General features: G+C 41.9%; 1 protein-coding gene across 4 annotated transcripts in view; it reads right to left on the reverse strand.

Annotated features, from left to right (window-relative positions):
* Positions 1-19,580, reverse strand: part of LOC146000511 (neurobeachin-like protein 1) — a 723,922-nt gene that overhangs the window by 52,108 nt on the left and 652,234 nt on the right. For all 4 annotated transcript variants that reach the window (XM_083138250.1, XM_083138253.1, XM_083138251.1 and 1 more), the window contains 2 exons: positions 17,367-17,480; positions 9,747-9,899 (listed from right to left, as the gene is read on the reverse strand). In XM_083138250.1, coding sequence (XP_082994376.1) covers positions 9,747-9,899; positions 17,367-17,480 — 267 coding nt within the window. The remainder of the gene's footprint in view (positions 1-9,746; positions 9,900-17,366; positions 17,481-19,580) is intronic.

A 19,580-nucleotide genomic window follows, 5' to 3' on the forward strand; every position in this document is an offset into this window, starting at 1 on the left:
TCGAAAACGGTGAGATCTTCGTCTTCGTGTATTTCATATATGTTGCGCGTTTCGTTCCAACGTGCCAGAGGAATATTTCCTGCTTTCTGAACACCACGATTCGATATCAAGGTCATGGTGGGAACGCTAGCTTTTCTGCCGTGAGACCAGTACGAAAATTCGTTTATCTGAATTGTACCATCGAGGAGAAACTTGTAGTACGGATGATAAGGATGCAACATGTACAGTTTGTTACCTTCGACGAACGTGGAGATTCTCTGTTGATTGGGTACGCTGTTGATTTCGATGGCTTGCAGAGAATGCAGTTTAGCGAATTTAGTATCGACGCTAACAAGGTTGCTGTGAAGCTGTCCCAGTGTATTTTGTACGGGCAACAAATATTCGACTATGGTATCCGTTACTGTAGAAAATGACGGTTTGATTTTCACTTCCACGTTCAACTGCTTGTAGCTTTCGTTGAGTTCTTGCAACTTGGCACCGAAAGAGGCCAGCGTCGATTCCTGCGTGGATTCCAGCTCTCCAACTTGATCTCTGATGTTGACGACGATGTTCTGAAGGTTCTCGACTTGATTCAATTTCGAGCTCTTCTCGGTAAGATCGTTCACGATGCTTCGCATTTCGGTAAACTGCGTGTGAAGGTCGGCGACGCTCTGCGAAGTGGGCAGCGTCGACACCAGCGAAGCAAGTTCGTCTCGAATCTGTTCCACGTTCGCCGTTTCTGTTTCTAGTCGTTTTAGCATACGTGATATGTTCCTTTTCAAAGCGTGTAATTCTTTTGAGGTGGGGAGATTGGCCACCCTACTCTCGAGATCGCTCAACGAACTTTTGATGTCGCTCGAATCGGATAGTGCCGTCACCGCCGATTTCAATTTTTCCAAATCTTCGCTCGAAGGTACGCTCGTCCGTAACGATTCCAAGTCACCCTGTATGTTGTCCAGCACGTGATGAAAATGAGCAAGATTTGTTTCGACGTTCAAAGTTTCTAAATATTCGATCTTCTGCTGAACCGTGCTCAACGTGTCTTGAATGCTCGTCAACGCACTGGCTTCAGCGTGAATATTTTTAATTTCTTCGTTGATCAACTCCAGAGACGCCTGAAGCGTAGCGATGGTGGTTTGAATGTGTTCGAAATCTTTATAAGCCTCCAATTGAATTTTTATGTTCGCAACACTTTTGCCGATAACCTGCAGTTCGTCTGACGATGGTAGGTTCGTCATTGTATCTTCCAAAGTCTGTAACTTGGATTTAATTTCTTCCAACGTGCCGGCGAATTCTTCTTGTAATTTGGAAACAACAACATGCAAGCGTTCTACATCAATATCCTTCACGACGGTTTGAAGTTCAGAGAAATTCTTTTCGATTGCGGAAGTTCGTTCTTCGATTTCGAGTTTCAATTTTTCCAAATCTTCATTTTTCGATTGAAATTGCTGCAATTTGGCCAAATCATTTTGAAGCGAATCCACGCTCAACTGTATATTTTGAACGCTGTCGTAAGAAGGTACGTCGACATAATTTTTTATGAGCGTTTTCAGTTCGGAATCGATTTTCAGAATAGGGTCGAGACATTGCGTTTGGAGCGTAGCGATCTCGGACTCTAAACTTTTGTTTAAGGTCTCCTGCAAAGCGATCAAATCGCTCCTCAACTTTTTAATTCGGACGTCCAACATGAGAATCTCTTCTGCGTGGTCTACACGCTTGGTGTTGCCGAAAATATCGTTAGGCATTTTGGTTAACGGTTATTTATAATAGGATAGACGATTCGTAATTCTACGAAGAGAGGAATGAGTTTGTCGTAATCTCCCAGGAGTTGAACGTAAAAATAATCTCCTGCGGAAACATCGTACGTAATGTTAGAAAGCATCTTGTCGTGCTTGATTCGAAAAATATTTTTGCCGGTAGATATTTTGATTTCGCCTATGTTTTCCGGATTCACGGTGATTTGAAGTTTCCCACCGATCGGAATTTCGTAAAAATGTAAATTGTTGTTGAAGATGTAAAAAGTTTTGCCGACGTCTTCATCCAATTTCGTCCAAATGCTGTTGAGATGAATAATCAACAGACCGTTGAGTTTAGGTAACACGGAAGATAAGACTTCATGATCTGGTATGGACGGTGCAGTTTCCATGATGATTTTTTTTTTGAAACCGAACAAGTTCATAGGCATGCTGGTTTATTTGCACTGTGTGCAATTCTTATTTATTTCTAAACGACGATGTCCCCAAGGCAATGTGTGGATTCCACACTCGAGGACGCACCTCTTGTCGTCGTTGGGATCCAGGGCAATCTTCCTCACCTTGTTGGTGGTCAACACATGGTCGACGCTCTGGATGCGCTGTTCTGCTCTTAGAACCGACGACCTGGTTTTGAGGCAATCCACGAAGTCCTCGAATGTGAGATGCTCCCGAACCACCTGTCTGCCGACACCCTTGGCCTTTTTGGTAACGCTGCCCTCGGCTTTGATGGTATAGGCCTTGGCGCGAAGACCTGCAAACTCGAGAATCACGTCTCCGTCCTTCTCATCTTTGAGTTTGCCAGGCTCTTTTTTGTTGCGGGCCAGGATGCCGTACTGGTTCGGCTGGGGATAGCCCGAGGTGTCGAAGAGGTTAACCAAAAATGGAACTGTGGCTATATCCCCGTATGCGTCGGCTGTGCGAACGTGGTACACCAAGCTGTCCGTGTCCGTGTAGAGAAGCGAGATGTTGTGGCCGTAGTGTGGACGTAATATATCGTAGTACGTCTCGAACATGTGGAGCTTGCTCAGATCCAGAACAGTGGCTCCGACGTAGATGGGCTTGGTGAGCCTCACCTCACCTTGCTTCATGTGAATCAGAGCCAGCTGCTCGTTGTAGATTGTTCGAGACTTGAACAATGGACTTGCGACAAGCTGGCGACATTGCTCTTTCCTCGTCACCAATTTTATGTCCACGCGATTCCGTACATTCTCCATGGTTTTGCCAAACACCGCATTATTCATGAGTTTGAAAAAATCCTTATCAAACTCGGACGTGGCTGCGGTGCGGTGTTTGGTGTTGACTTCGATATATGGGCGCAACCACGGAGAATGCTCGAACTTGAGGATGTGGTGAACTGCGTGGACCGCGACCCCTCGCTGCATCAACCACCGGAGATTCTGGTAGTGCAGAATGTAATTTTTCTTGGGTTCGAAATCCATGACGAGCTTCTTCTGGTTGGAATCGGGTGGACACTTGAACTCGGGTGCAGGGGGAAGATCGCAGAACAAATCCTGTAGCTTCTCGGAGAACTCAAGGTCCACCTCGGCGAAGAACCCATGTTTCGAATCGTCGAAACCTTCAACATCGAAGTTGGAGGGATCAGCCCACTCGAACCCTCTAAAGGGGAGTGGCTGCATCATAGAGTGCCCGTACAAGTTATTCACGTCCGTGTGCATGATGTAGCTCGACGGTTGGGTGGAGTCGTAGCCAGTAGCCATGTGATGGTTGTTGGCGCGCGCGTGCCGTTGCGACACCTGGACCATTCCACCCCGCACGGCATGTTCCACAAACAGCATCATGTCCACGTCCGAAAGAAGCTCCAACTCGATTTTCGTCACCAGAAACATGGCTGACCATGCCAGTCCCGGGAGACTATAGAAGTAGGCGGGATCCAGGTGGTAGATCTTCATTGCGGTCGCCCGGAACATCTGGAACACGTCGGCGAGGAGCGTCACATCAAGTTTGAGGTAGGCGTCGTGGTAGTCTCCGAGAGTTCGACAACCCAGCTCGCACCACATAGACTGGGCGTGGTGATATTCTTCGTCGGTGATGTTTGAGCCTCGTAGCTGACTGTAGAACTTCGCCTGGGGAGGTAGCGACGTCTCCGCAAACTTGGTACGGTCTGTGATGTATTCGTAGGGGTAGACCCCCTTACGCGTGAAAAGACCGGGGTCCAAGTTTGAAAAATTCGCAGAGGTGATGCGCATTTGTTTGTTGCTCAGCTTTTTCGTCAGGGCATCGAGGCTGGCCGGGAGGAACCTCAGGGAGTTGAGGAAGCGAAGCTCGACGGTAGAGCCGGATTCTGGGATCGACACTTGTTTGCTCACACTGATGTAACGCTCCTCGTTCTGGGCCAGGACGTTGATTCCCTCGTTGTCGTACCCAAGATGCTTGATCAGGTGGTGAAAGTCGTATCCCGAGCCATTGTGAAAAAACACTGGGATGAAGCGCGGGTCCCGGGCCTTAAGGTTACATCCGTTGCACCAAGGACCTACGTACCTACCGTTAAAGTGATCGTGGTGATGGACTTTACGGTTGTTGGCGGTGTACTCCTTAACGCAGACAGGGCAAGCGATGGCCTCGTCGTGTCTACGTTGATCGTCGGGGGACAGTGGGAGCATAGACTTGGGGGCCAACAGTACCTTTTCTATCTCGATGGCCTCGACAACCATCCTCTCGAGGAAGTGTTTGGCTGCGTTGGAACCACAGTACACGTAGGGCTCGGCGATGATGTGTTGGTCTCGTCGCACCACAACGTATGCGAAACTGGATGCCTCGTGAAGTTGGTAAGGGGTGGTGGAGGAAACTTCGGGATCGGGATCGCAAGTGGACAGGGGTTTGAGGAAGGCCTCGAAATCCGCGATGATGATAGCAGGGTGCTCTACCATGGCACTGTGCATGTGGAAATGCTCCACGGTGCCAGGTTTGGGCAAAACTGCCACCCCCGGTTCGTTGGCATTGCAATAAAGTTTGTGGCGAGCGAGCTTCTCGGCAGCGATGTTGTGACCTCGAACATGTTGGTAACTGCGTTGATCCTGTCCGTCGAACATTGACAAGCACCTGCGACACACCTCAACGTGGTGACTATCACTGCTCCGTTGGCTTGAAACAAGTCTAGAGAGGGAACGGATGAGGGTGTAGTGATAGCGAGTTTCATCCTTGATGAGCAGAAGGTGAATTTCCTGCGCACCGTCGTCGTCTACGTCGTTCACCCGAATGGGGTACACCACATCTTTGCCGGTGAGGCCATAAACATTGATAGCCAACCGAGGGTTGTGTGTACGGGTCTCGAACTTGCGAATGTCCGAAAGCGCCACCGGGTAGTCGATCCCAGCCATCGCATCTTCCAGCTCTGGCTCGTAGGGTAGGTAGTGGTTAACTCGGTGTGGATGGTTTTTCCAGTGGACAGGGTGCAATGCTGCAAGCACCGACCAGAGAAAACACTTGGCGTCACTGTTCTGAATGTTCAGGACGGCCTTCTTTTCCACAATCGCTTCTGGTAAGCGAACATAGCTGGAGGCGGAGAGAGGCACAAACTTGCAAAGTTTGACGCGTAGTTCGTGAGGCTTGCCACACAGCGAACCCCCCGAGCCCTTGGCTTGATGTTCTTCTTGCTTTGCCACCAGCTCCTCGACAAACTTGTTGTAAATAACCTCGAGGTTGTCGACATCCGCCAGATGCAGCGTCTTCGCCTTGGTGTTGTGGCAGAAGCTGTAAATTTCATCAGACGGCTTCTTGTACTGGCAACGTAGCGATGCGTAGAATTTGGTGGAGTGCGTAGCCAGTGCATTACTAAGAATAGAAACTATCTCTGCTCGCTTCTCCTCTAAAAAGCTACGAACATCGCAAGAGTCATCCGACAATCGGACGTAATCTCCTAATATTCCTCTGAAAGCAGACCGGTCTGCTTTTATCGCAGGCTTGACGCGTTTGGCGAGTGGTGCATTGATGGAGGCTGCTTCTGCCTTCCTCTTGGTGGAGGTCGAAGGCTGGGCCCCAGATGTATTTTCGCTTAGACAAATAAGCTTATGCTTCTTGGCATACGCAATTGTAATGTGTTTATTGCATCCGGAACACAGTTCGGTGGCAGCCAAATGCTTGCCTGGCACGCAGGTGCGACAATGTCTTGCAAAATTTTTGCTTGATATGGTTGTTTTGCACACAGGGCAACTTTTCATGGAGCGCATTTTTTTTTGGGGTATGTTTATTTATATGTGATCTGTTGGTGGTAGAGTGTTGTCTTCCTCAAATATGTGCTTTAATCAACCCTATAAAAAAATTAAAAAAATATATAAGAAAAATATGATTGTAGATAGAAAAAAAAAATATTGTATGCATGTGTAATTCTATTTAGCTTATTTTTGCTAGACACAAATCTTCTTCAGATTTTATTGCCCACTAATATATTTTTCTACCAATCTAATATTAACCCCCCAAAGCTAATATTAACAACCTGTTGTAACCTAAGCATCGTGTGTATTGCATCCGGCGAAGCCACGCTAACGCACAAGCAGCTCGCTATTATGTACCTGCACGCTCCGGATGTTGGGGGTAGGTGTACTGACGAGGCTTGCCGTTGTGTAACTTCCGTCGTCCCAAAGCCTACGTATTGTTGAATTTGCGTTATTGTGTCAACATTGATAGCACACGCAGAGAGGAGAGGGAACAAAATTGTAGTTTTTCTAGATGTGTTTGCGCCATAATACAGAAATAAAAAAAAGCACGCACGCGCGTGCGTGTGGCACATCGTTCCCGAGAGAGGTTTACAAAGGTCACGATATACAAACATTAGTGTCCCCCGGGACTTGGAAGATTACGATAAAGTGCATTCGTACTTCAGAAATAAGAAAATGCATTATTTACTCATCACGCTGTGTCAGCGCAACAAATAAATACGCGAAACGTAATCTGCCGATAGGCGCGCGCGCGTGTGTGTGGCACATCGTTCCCGAGAGAGGTTTACAAAAGTCACGATATACATTGGTGTCCCCGGGACTTGGAAATAAAATATCATATGGTAAAATATTCTTGGGGTGAGTTGGCAACACTGAATCGCAATTGATGCTGGTGAACCCGTGCACCTCCACTAGTCAATATTGCCAACTCCCATTCGTAGGTTATCTTTGCTTGTAAAATATCATATGGTGAAATATTCTTGGGGTGAGTTGGCAACACTGATCGTCAATTGATGGCGCTCAACTGAGCTGATTACACTAATCAGTGTTGCTAACTCTTATTCGTAGGTTAGCTTCGCCTGTAAAATATCACATGGTGAAATATTCTTGAGGTGAGTTGGCAACACTAAACCGCAATTGATGTTGCCAGTGTTGCCAACTCCCATTCGTAGGTTAGCTTCGCCTGTAAAATATCACATGGTGAAATATTCTTGAGGTGAGTTGGCAACACTGAACGCCAATTAATGTTGCAGAACCCGGCTACCTCCACTAATCAGTGTTGCCAACTCCCATTTGTAGGTTAGCTTCGCTTGTAAAATATCACATGGTGAAATATTCTTGGGGTGAGTTGGCAACACTGCGAGAAAGCCTCAAGCGTTGCCAGCTCCTTGCTTGAGGTTAGGTTATACCCAAAAACAAAAAACCTTGGTGATTTTTTCGAGTAGGGGGTTAGCAACACTGCGAGCGCCACCGAGCGCCATTTTCGGTTGCAGAACCCGTGCCACTGTACTACTCTGTAGGTTAGCTTCGCCTGTAAAATATCACATGGTGAAATATTCTTGAGGTGAGTTGGCAACACTAAACCGCAATTGATGTTGCCAGTGTTGCCAACTCCCATTTGTAGGTTAGCTTCGCCTGTAAAATATCACATGGTGAAATATTCTTGGGGTGAGCTGGCAACACTGCGAGAAAATGAGGCTCATGCCTTACGAGAGAAATCCATTAAGGCGAGCCTCACCGAGCCTCATTTTCGGGCGTTGAACCGGGTTGATCCTACTACTTGTGCGAATAATAAAAAATTAATATAAAACATCATTGACATCGCAAGTGAAGAAATTTGTCCTTAAACAATTTACATAGGGTCCCTTCCTCAGTTATTGTTTATATTATTTCTATATAGTATTTGCCACATCACATGAAAGAGGTAATAATGATGATGATGATGTTGTTTTATTCTATTTATCTTGTACATTAACGGTGTTTTTCTGATTGTTATATTCTTGTTAGATTCCTTTTTCTTTGCAAAATCAAGTATATGCTGCAAACTACAGGAAAGTTATACAACTTAATTTATATGAGACCTTCATTCAGTCCTGCAAGAATATCCAAAGCTGGTATAGCTGTCACTAGTAACAATACTGCACTGTGAGGACACCTAATCACCAACTTTATCTTTACACCAGTGTTTGACTATCCCTTATTCAAAGGGCAATCCCACAAGGTATACGGGGTGTACCAGACGTGATAGCATGAATTGAAATGGTGAAAAGTACATGATAGTAGAAGCAAAAAAGTCTCAGTAAACATGGGGTCACATGAATCATTTGTGAGATTTTTGCAAATGTATGGTTATGATATACCACTGACTTGATTGTTTGTACACATCATATGCTTTTCACGTGTGAGGTGCCATTGTCCTACTTACTAACAAATAACAGGATTAAAAGGTTAACCTTGCTAGACATTACTGTTGCTTTTAGTACCAAGGACTATTGTTGTACTTTACAGTATGTTACATGTTCGGCAGTGTTCAGTTTTAAACAAAGAAACCTCAGAGTGTGGAAGGAAACAAGCATACGATGCGTACAAACAATCAAGTCAGTGGTGGATCATTCCATACATTCACAATTATCTCGTAAATGGTTAGTTTGTGATGCCATGCTTACTGACACTTTTTTGCTTCTATTATCATGTACTTTTCACCCTTTCAGTTTGCACTATCACTTCTGGTACACACCGCATACAAAAGGTAACTTGTAAGCAGTAATACCCATAAAATCACTTACAGGGGAATGGCATGTGATTTTCATTTAGAGCAGTTCTCTAGTCTCTTATGTGTAATAATAGTAATCAATAATTCATGTGGCTAACAAAAAAGTACTCTAATCATCTTTGGTTGCACTGACACTTAGTTTCGACAAGTTGAAAGGGCATTGTGACATAGTATTTCTGTTATTCATAGGCAATTAAAATATTTCCATAACTCTTTCTTTTTACATCTTTGTTTTGAGTACAAGTCAATAAAGCATCAAAGTAAAAATTTGTGTCAAAGTTTTGTTTTTGGCAAGCAAAATTGTTTACAAAAGGGTCCAACGCTCATCATTTGTTCCATCTTAACCAAGTTTCTTTAATATTAAAGGGCATACAAATGTTTTTGGTACATGGATTTTCCATCAAACTATAAAAATAAAATATAAAATGATTAACAATAAAGTCCATAAAAACAATTAAATTGCAATGTAAGAAAATGCTTTAAATCCAACAGTATCACAAAGAAAGAGTAAAGTTTAAAAAACATACTCATAAAATAAGCTTTGCTGAAGATTTGTACTATAATGATATTAGTGTCAAAAATATGAAAAAAGGAAACCTGACTTTCACATTTTGTACGACCATAATAACCAATGGTACACAGCCCATGAAGGCCAAGGCCTACCTACCGACTGCCTGCCAACCAGTTTCATGGTGGCATGTGGTCAGCATGATGAACCCCCCAATCTTTGTTGTAGGTTTCAATGATCAGGTTACACTACTCATTCCTAGCTCCACCATTTCATCATGGGAGTGGCCACCTGTCCCATACACAGGTTAAAATGTCAGGAGAAAAGGTGTTACGCTTCCCTTTGGAGACTCAAACCTTCGCATGTCCTGTAGCCCAAGCCAAAGCATGGCATCTTAGATTGCACAGCCATGGTGCGGGACTTTTTTAAGACTACACATGCAAAATAGAAACTTTTAAACAATAGCTTGAAAGTTACTTTATCACCTAAGTGATTTTACCCCAAATTCTTTGAAACTAGTAATAGGAATGTTATATAAAGGAATTTTTGCACCTTACCTGCATCAAATAATCAAAATTGGTTATTTCCCTGTTGACCCACTTGTGAATCAACCCTGATGCCTTCAACAATTCTGCTGGAGAGCCTCGACTGTGATAAAACAGGTTTGGAGGACGGAGACTGAGTATTCGAGAATATATTTTGTTGCGCACCTGCAAGGAAAATTTTCGATTTCTTTAAATTCATAGTTAACCTCACACACCATGCTAGCAACAGTACTCTAACCATTTTTAATAATCAGATGAATTAAGTACCAAATCAACAGTTTTACATAACATGACACACATCTATTTCAGATTAGAGAATATGCCCTTTGTAGAGGTTCAGTTGCCCCAGCACCTTGTAGACACACAATGTAAAGCTGGGCCTACCCCCCTTCATCTCTCACTTATCCAGGAACATGGACAGAAAAAATACTGCCTCAAATTGCACACCCTGAATATCAAATCAGAATTTTCTGTGTGGTAGCCAGACACTTTACTTTTGATTTGACTTTTGTCATAACTTCAGATAACTATTTGCTAAACAGCCCCCTTGCCCCAAAAAATGCAGCGGAAAAGAGGCAAATGGCAGTACCCACTTATTGTAGAAGATTTCTGCATGATAAGGAGTTCAAAAGATAACCACTTTTCCTAGAGTACTTAATAAAAAAAAATATAGTGTAACTATTGGGCCTACTGGCAAAACTAAATGTATCTAACTGCAATGTACTTTGTCTACAGGTAAAAAGTAAAGTTCCCGTGCATATAGCACAGTGCCATGAAGGCACATTTAGGGGATATTCGGGTAGGGAACAACAAATTTAAATTTCTTGCTGTTCTGTTTTTTGTTCAGAAACCTACTTTTACTGCACTGTAGGCCATTGCAAAAAAAAAAAAAATTTCGAAAGTTTCTTGTGCACCCCTGCCATATTCTTACTATTATTGCAAATTTTCAGGTCTGTAGGCCATGTTTTGACCCCCGCCCATCTCAAAAATAGTTGTCTGTTCTGTTGTTTGTAATTTTATATACTTTGTTTATTTTACGGACATTGACAATATGGCAACAAGTTGTAACCTTTCATCTTTTTTTCTTTTATAGGTTGTAACCAAGGCAGAAATGAGTGAAAATATTGGAAAAGAACCACCTCATGAAGCAGTTCTTTCAATTTCATCCACACCAAACTGCTCGGTACTTAGAAAGGATGATAGAGAAGTGTCTGAAGCGTGGTTCTTAAGTAATTTACTGCAAGATTTGACCCCGAAAAAAGGATCTCAACTACCCACCAATGGGGATGTGCTTCGCTACTTTGTTTTTCTCAATCGTGGACCCATGCAGAAAGATAAAAGGGATGATGTTAAAAAATTCGTTATCCTGAAGGCAGAAAAGTTTTGGGAGCTTTCTGGCATTCCAGTGACGCCTGTCATAGCGGGACATTCCAAAGCAAAACTCAAAAAATTAATTGTGCAATACAAAAATCTTCGGAAACATGAAACAAGTAAGAACTTCCCAGCTGAGAGTGAAAGCTTTCTCAAATCTCTTCTTCTACTCTTTGACATAGCACATAACAATGCTATTTCTATTATAGAACATGACAGATGTAGGACTAGAAAAATGATTCTGGAAGATGTGCAATTCTTAGAAGAGCAAAGATCATGTCAAAAAATGGAGTTAGGTGTTTTTGATAAGACATACTTTGCAAAAGTTATGACGAAATTATCTCATAACGAAAAAGAAATTGAGCGTGCTGCGAGGGAGAAGCGTCGTCAAGAAGAAGCTTCAACCAAGACACACATAAACACAAGTACTAGCCTAGAATTTAATAAAGTAGCCTTGATTCAAGTGATTTGGATGGCTTGGATGCTGAACCTGATGCAATTGAAGATCCTGAGTTTGTATTTCTTTCAACTAGCAGTGGCGCAACAGGTACAGGTACAACACTTTGTAGAAAAAGCTCATCAATTGCTTTAAATCTACCCAGAAATCCATTTACAAGCAAAATCATATCAACCATGGGAGACAGACTTAATCTATCAGCTGGTCAACAAACAGCATTCATGGGACCAATTCTTACAGAAGGTGGAGTTCCACTGAAAAAAGCAACTCTTTCAATTAAAAGCACATGGACAGCAGGTAAAGAAGTTAGGAAATCATCAGCGCAAGCAATTAAGGCTACATTCACAGCACCGAAGCACTCAACACTACATTGGGATGGTAAGCTGGTTCCAGACTTCAAAAAAGAAAACAAAGAAAGAATAGCGATTTTGGTATCTGGTATGCCAGTCTGTGAAGAAGGCAAAGTTCTTGGTATCCCTGTAATTAGAAACATAGCAGGTGAAGAACAAGTAAGCGCTACGTTTGCCCTCGCAAATGAGTGGGAGATTTCAGATAATGTGAGATCCCTTGTTTTTGACACTACAGCTTCAAACTCAGGATGGAAAATTGGAGCTTGTGTTAGGCTGGAAAACCTCTTTGACAAGAAGTTGTTTATGCTGGCTTGTCGGCATCACATATTTGAAAGAATTCTGAGTTCAGTTCACAAAGAATTGTTTGATGCAACATGGCTGAAACCAGGAGTAGCACATCAAGCTCGATGGATGCCATCCATTTTGTATCCTGCAAAGATGTTTGCTTTCAGTGCTCAAGCAGGATATGACAAAGACATGATCAGTAAACTGGAAACACTATGCAAATTTAATGCACTATTCTACGTTCTCTCTTCATCCATTGGTGCCGATGCAGTGTATAATGGTCTCAAGCTATGGCATGACTTGAACAAGTATTGCAAGCATGATCCTCAAGTTGCAAATCCAGCCATAAAAGCCACGGAAAGGCACTTCTGGTACTTAACCGAAGAATGTGCTGTGTTCTCTCTATTTTCAAACAGACTTTCCTCTTCAGAACGGCAGCAGATTGCTTGAACATTGCTCCGAATTCCTCGACCAAAAGAGTTTGAAAGGGGCCATCCAACTTTTCCTATTCTTAGCCACAGAACAAAACTACGTATCATCCCTTATTGGGTCTAAATCCTGGTTCTTGTTTCACAGTATGGGAATTGGTGGCGACTGGCTAAGAAAACCTGTTAGTGAATGGCATAATGATCCCAATTACCAAGAAGCTGAGACATATGTGCGGCATGTCAAAGTGGTGAATGATCTGTCAGAACGGGCTGTGAAACTAATCCAAGACTTCTCAACTAGTGTTACCAATGATGAAACTCAAAAACAGTTCTTATTGCAAGTGGTCGAATATCACCGCAAAAACTAATCCCAACTTTCAAAAAGAGACATTAAAGAACGTAACAGCACTCTCCTCCACAAAACCATAAATCCAGTAAAGTGATTTCATATGATTGTGTGTACACTATTACCATACTTGTTAGTTACTATATACAAGGTGGTTATAATTAAAGTGACGGTGTTCAGAATGGTACAGCACGGGCTGTAATGAGAGTAGCAGTCTGAAACTTCGTAGATATGCTAATGAAGCAATGCGCTCGCGAATTATACAAAAAAAAAAAAAAAATAGTTCCAATTCTCGCCACCAGGGTAAAATATGGCACTGTAAGCAGTCAAAACGTGGTATAGTTACAGGAAAAAGGCAGGAAAGATCAAACACATGAGAACAATGGCTCTGGCATGTTTATTAGGAACTATGGTTACAAGAACTGTTCAATATGGCCTCCCAATTCAGCAACATGCTGCATTCGTAACACGGCATGGTCGACGGTTGCTCACAGCATGTCTGGTGAAATCTGAGCGACATGTCGTTGTATGCTAGCCTTCAGATCAGGCAGAGACCGGACATGTCCCTGATAGACACGATCTTTTAAATATCCCCACAGCCAGAAGTCACATGGATTAAGGTCGGGGGATCTGGAAGGCCAATCATCTGGAAACTGCCTAGAGATGATGCGGTCATTAGTGAAGGTTTCTCGCAGCAAATCTTTCACGTGGCGAGCGACATGTGGTGTTGCCCCATCTTGCATGAAAATGGTGGTGTGTTCACAGTTCCGTTCTTGCAAAGCTGGAATCACGTGTTGCACAAGGAGGTCCCTATAACGTGCAGATGTCACTGTACACCTAACAGGCCCTCGAGGTGTCATCTCCTCAAAGAAAAACCGACCAAGAATGAAGGAGCTAGTGAACCCACACCATGCAGTCACGTAAACTGAGTGCAATGGTTGTTCCTGTGGACGAGTGGAACCCCATATGCGACAGTTCTGAGTATTCACTGTACCGACCAGAGTAAAATGCGCCTCGTCAGTCCACAGAATATTCCCCGGCCACATGTCATCCACTTCCATGCGTGCCAAAAACCGATGGGCAAACTCACGGCGTTGTGGAATATCTTGGGGTTTCAATTGGTGCACAATTTGAATCTTGTAGGAATACCAGTGTAAAATGCACCGCAATACCTTGCGAACTGTTGACCAGGGGAGTGACAATTCACGTGCCACAGCTCTAGCACTGGTTGCAGAAGTTGAGGCATGTGCTGCACGGTCAGCTACAGCTACAGCAACTTCGTCCACAACTTCCACGGGGATGAGCCGCCTTCCTCTCCCTGGTGCAACACCCAATTCACCTGTTTCCTCGAATTTCTTCATCATCTTCAGCCCATTTCCGCAGTGCAGCGTTACTATTGCTCCCATTCTGGTAAAACAACTTCACTAGCAGTGCAGTGCAATAGCCATTGCTTTTTACATGGGAAAAATCAAACTTTTAATGTTCGGCGAACATTCACATCACTAAAGGAAAAAAAAAAGCAACAAGCGTCACCAACAACAACCAGGGAGCTCACACAATGGTTAGGCAATGTCACCGACTTCGACGTCAGAGTTACGGAAAATTCCGCGTTTTGACTGCTTACAGCGCCATTTTTTACCCTGGTGGCGAGAATTGGAACTATTTTTTTTTTTTTTTTGCATAATTCGCGAGCGCATTGCTTCATTATCATATCTACGAAGTTTCAGACTGCTACTCTCATTACAGCCCGTGCTGTACCACTCTGAACACTGTCACTTTAATTATAACCACCTGGTATGTAGTTTGTCTTCTCTGTATAATAAACTGTCTTATATTGCAAACATTTTTGTCATGATTTTAGTGTAGGAAAACGATGATTAATAAACTAAATCAGTTAATCGTGTTGGGCAGGGGTCAAAACATCACAAAATGACTTAAAATTTGGTATGCATTCATATCTTTCCAGTAGAAACAACATAGGAGGGGTGCACCATACCTACATGCAATGCCCTACTGCACTGCAACAAAAATGTTAATATTTCCAGAAAAATACTACATTTCCCAGACATTTCCATGAATTTTCCAGAAAAGTAAATTCTCTGACTTTTCCAAATTTTCCAGACTGATAGACAACCTGTATAATTTCAATTTAATGTTGATCCAAAAAGAGTATGATTTTAGTCATGAATTATAGAAATGAAGACTGAGAACAAATTCTGCAAAATATAACAACACATTGTGTAATTATAACTTTTCTTGTACAAAGTAAGGGAGCAGGAGACATATGTTTAAGAATAAATGAGTGTGACTATTATTGTAATTACAATACACTTGATTGTTACTGACTATTGTGATGCCTCTTTACAGAAATTTCCAAGAATTTTGTAAACTGGTGAGAATTATGTGTTGGTATGTTGGTATCTTCATCACCCTTTTCCAAGAATACACAACAGCATCCTTTTTCATAACTTATTTCAGCCTAACATACAGGGTGTACACGATAAACCTCTAGGGTTTGTCGCAACGTTAAAAATCACAAAATAAAGTTATGACAATCCAGTCTTTTGAATTTGGTGCCATATACCCTCATTTTTGTGTGTGTGTTTTTTTTCTTTTTTTAGTTCACGTGCGTCATACTTAGCAGCGTTGTCATTGCTTTTGTGAGAAAGCACACACTGTGGTATGGTTTGCGAAGTCAAAATCAATTGTTACGGTGCAGTGTAAGTTTCGGCGTGTCTTTAACAAAATGCCGCCAATGGACAAGAGCATCAAGGCATGGTACAGAAGTTTCCTGGAAACGGGAAGCATGTTGAAGAAGCCAGTGGCAGGAACGCCATGTGTCTCCAAGGAGACAGTTGAGCAAGTTTGTGATGTTTTCGTCCGCAGCCTGCAGAAGTCGATCAGGCAAGCCGCAAGAGAACTGTAAATGCCTCCTTCAACAGTTCATAAAGTGCTACGAAAATTGCTCTGTCTGTACGTGTACAAAGTTCAGATTTGTCAAGAAATTAAAGTGGATGACAAGCCCAAAAAGACATCAGGGACAGCCCGAAACTGAACGTTTGGTGCGGATTGATGCATAACAAGATTGTAGGCCCATTTTTCTTTCATGAAGACACTGTTCGCTCTGACAATTATCTGAACATGTTGGAATAGTTGCTGCCATTGATACCATCCCTGACGACGTGCTGCAGTGCACGTGGCATGAAGTGGAATACCGGCTGGACATTCTTCGTGTCACTAAAGGTGCTCACATAGAAGTGTGACCTTTTGAGTTGCTCTTTGCAATAAAATTACCAAAAAATGTGCAGGTGTGTTCGTTTTAATTTCCCATCACTTCAAAATCCCAGAGGTTCATTGTGTACATCCTGTATTCTATGGAAAGTAACTGACCAATATCCTGTCAGGTCACAGACTCTGCAGCATCAAGATCTGAATTCATTGCTAAATTTTAATAGCTGTCAGATATGAAAAATTTAACTTATCTCGATGTGTGGTTGCACATAAATCAGGATGTGAATCACTAAAATGTGTCATAGCTAGGGATAGAACCTGGGATCCTACCTATGCTCCTAGAGGCCCAGACTGTCAAATGGGCTTGAAAAACATGCAAATAAAGAGGATCTGCAGAACAAATCACAAATTTAATTACAACCATGCCTATATGGCTCAGTAGGATGCATAAGTTGCCAATATGCAATGCAGTAACAAAATCTTCAATAAATTTAGCAAATGGTACCATTGAAGTTGAAAGTTGTAGCATAAAAGCAACAGCATCTGTAACAACCTTTGCAAGAATGTCACAAGAATGGTCTGCAGACATAAAGAATAACTTTATGCTCCAATTAATTAATATTCATTTTATAACTCATGGAACAAGAGCCCTTGAGAGCCATGGACTACCTACCGACTGCTGGCCTCACTCCCACATGCCTCAGCAGAGGTGGCCGATCATCCAACCAGTTACGGGGTGAAGTGTGGTCAGAACGACAAATCCCCAGTCGTTCTTGTAGGTTTTCCATGACCAGGTTACACTACTCATTCATTGTTCCTCAATTTCCCATACACTGGCCGAAATTTCATGAGAAAACTTGAAACACTTCCCCCAGGAGACTCAAACCAGAATGCATCCCGTAGGCCGAGCCTAAAGCATGATGCTTCAGACAACATGGACACTGTGCGGGAAATTAATATTCATTACACATGTAACTACAGTCATGATCAACATATTACCTACCTATTACTAATTTCTTTTTAAATATTTTGATCAGAAACGTATTATTTTAGTTCAACCATTGTATCCTGTGTATCACTGTCATGCAGAAATCAGTGTTATAACATACTCAGATAAATTTAATAACTCTTTACACTCGATTTAAAATAAGATAATGTTCTAACCTTTGTATTGAAATTGAGGAAGTAATTTGTTTGATCTGTTAAAAAAAATTCCAGTGCACTCCTTCTCAAATTATACCTTCGGAGATGAACTTCTCTGAGCTGGGAGAGACTCCACTGAAATAAAAAACAAACTCTTAATTTTGTTTTCATTGAAACAGGTCACAAGAAAATATTAATGAGAGTTACATTGGGTAAGCACCGTATTTTATTTTAACAACTCTGGGGAGCATTAAAAAGTGAAATGATTTTTTTTTTTGTGAAAAATAAACCATTTCTAAAAGGTAAAATTATAATACCCATTAAGAGACCATAATTTTGTTTGGTTGTAAAACCAAGTACCCTGTCGTTTATAATTCAACAGTAATAATTGATTAAAAATTAATTTATTTGCAGGTAACTTATTTAATTTGAATTATAAGCACATGCACAATTTTTTGATGTTCATTTTGTTACTATGTGTATGTTTAGATATTCCACATTTTTGGTGAAGGACAGCCTAAGTTATTGCATATTCCACTTGTCTATCTTTAATTAATTCAAAAAATTACAAATTTAGGCAGACAAGACTTCCATCTAACACTGTTATATAACAGCAACTATAAAGGATCCATGTTGATCTGAATTTTGTTGTTGTCATTTTCCCCCCAGACTTGGTGGAGAGCGGATCTCACCACCTGTGGTAGAATAAACACAATCATGCATCCATGCCTGACCAGCATTAGAACTGGAGCCTCTGGCTTCATAGCACATTACCTTGACCATATAAACTGTTTCATTATCTTTTAACAATTTGATTGATTATGCAGGCTCATATGAAGAACATTTACTTCTATTTCAAACACTTTGAAAAGCAAACTATCTTCCCACTCAGTATTACACTGTCAGAGCAAACATGCCATGTTATGTGCATCAATATTCCTCTCAAACCCTGCTTGTAAATCATACTTGATTTACAACTCTTTCTTTGGTGTTGGAGTCAGATGGTCATATTCGCCACCAAATTTTATCCAAAATGTATAATCAAGAACCTGCATCATGCAAGTCACAATACATATACAGTGCATTTGGTTTAGCCAGAGCTTTGGCATGCGCAAAATGGGAAATGTTTGTCATCTGTGGAAGATGACAAGTGACTCATAGGAGCAGTGTTGCAATTTGCGTAAGTTACAATTCTGCCAGACCTGAAAATAGCAAAGGCTATATACTGTTGTCTCATAAAAAATACTTACATTAGCAATTAATAATTCAAAAACATATCAATGATAATGAATTGCTTATTTTCCTTTAAGATGCATTTCAAAGTACTTACTGATACACCAATAGATGCGGAAACACGTTTTTGCACTTGTTTAACATTCAATGCAAGACCACTGACAGCTTCTTCCTTCATAAACTTATGAACATTGAGAATAATTTCTCTACCTTGACTGTGTATCACTTTGCTTCCTCCCATCATCTTTCTAGTTTTCATCTCAGCTTCAATGTCGCCTCTGTTGAATAAACACCCCAAACAGCACAGGTAAACAATCACCTTACTTGTGGTAACACGATCTGCCCATGCCAGAGAAAGAGGAGTGGAGGGAGGATGCCTTTGGGCGAGGGGGTTTAACTAATGGGGTTTCACCAACACAAAGAACCCTCTGCCATTCTTTTCCTTCACTATCACTTTCTTAAACTGTCTCATTTCGATGGTTGCGTGACAGGGTGGCTACTCTAGGACCATAATAAAATTCAAGTATAATTCCTGTTTTTCAAGGGCACAAGCATGTGTTTTCTGTATTTCAGCTTTACATATTACTGCCTCTCACCACACCCCCTCCCACACAGACACAAATACATTAACAATATAAACCGTCTGTGCAATTCCAATGTATCCAAAAATTCATTCAAATTCAATCAAAAAAATTTATTTAAGGTGCGGATTTTTACATTTGCCATTTCGCATACTCAGACTAGAAATTCATCTACATACACAGTAGTATAAAAGTATATATTATAAACTCGAGAAATGATGAGCCCCCCTCACGCAGATTTGCCCACACTTAAAACAAGCTCAACATGCCCATATGAGCTTTTTGCTCAAGTGTGGTACTCTGTCTAATCCAAGATTTTTGTAAAAATGTCCTCGGGAATTTCCTGTGAAATGATGAGCCCCCTCAGATTGATTTGGCTACACTTACAAAAGCTGCACCTGCCAGATTGTTGTCCATAAAC

This window comes from Lepisma saccharinum, chromosome 16, assembly GCF_977018435.1.
Source record: "Lepisma saccharinum chromosome 16, izLepSacc3.1, whole genome shotgun sequence".
Classification (NCBI taxonomy): domain Eukaryota; kingdom Metazoa; phylum Arthropoda; class Insecta; order Zygentoma; family Lepismatidae; genus Lepisma; species Lepisma saccharinum.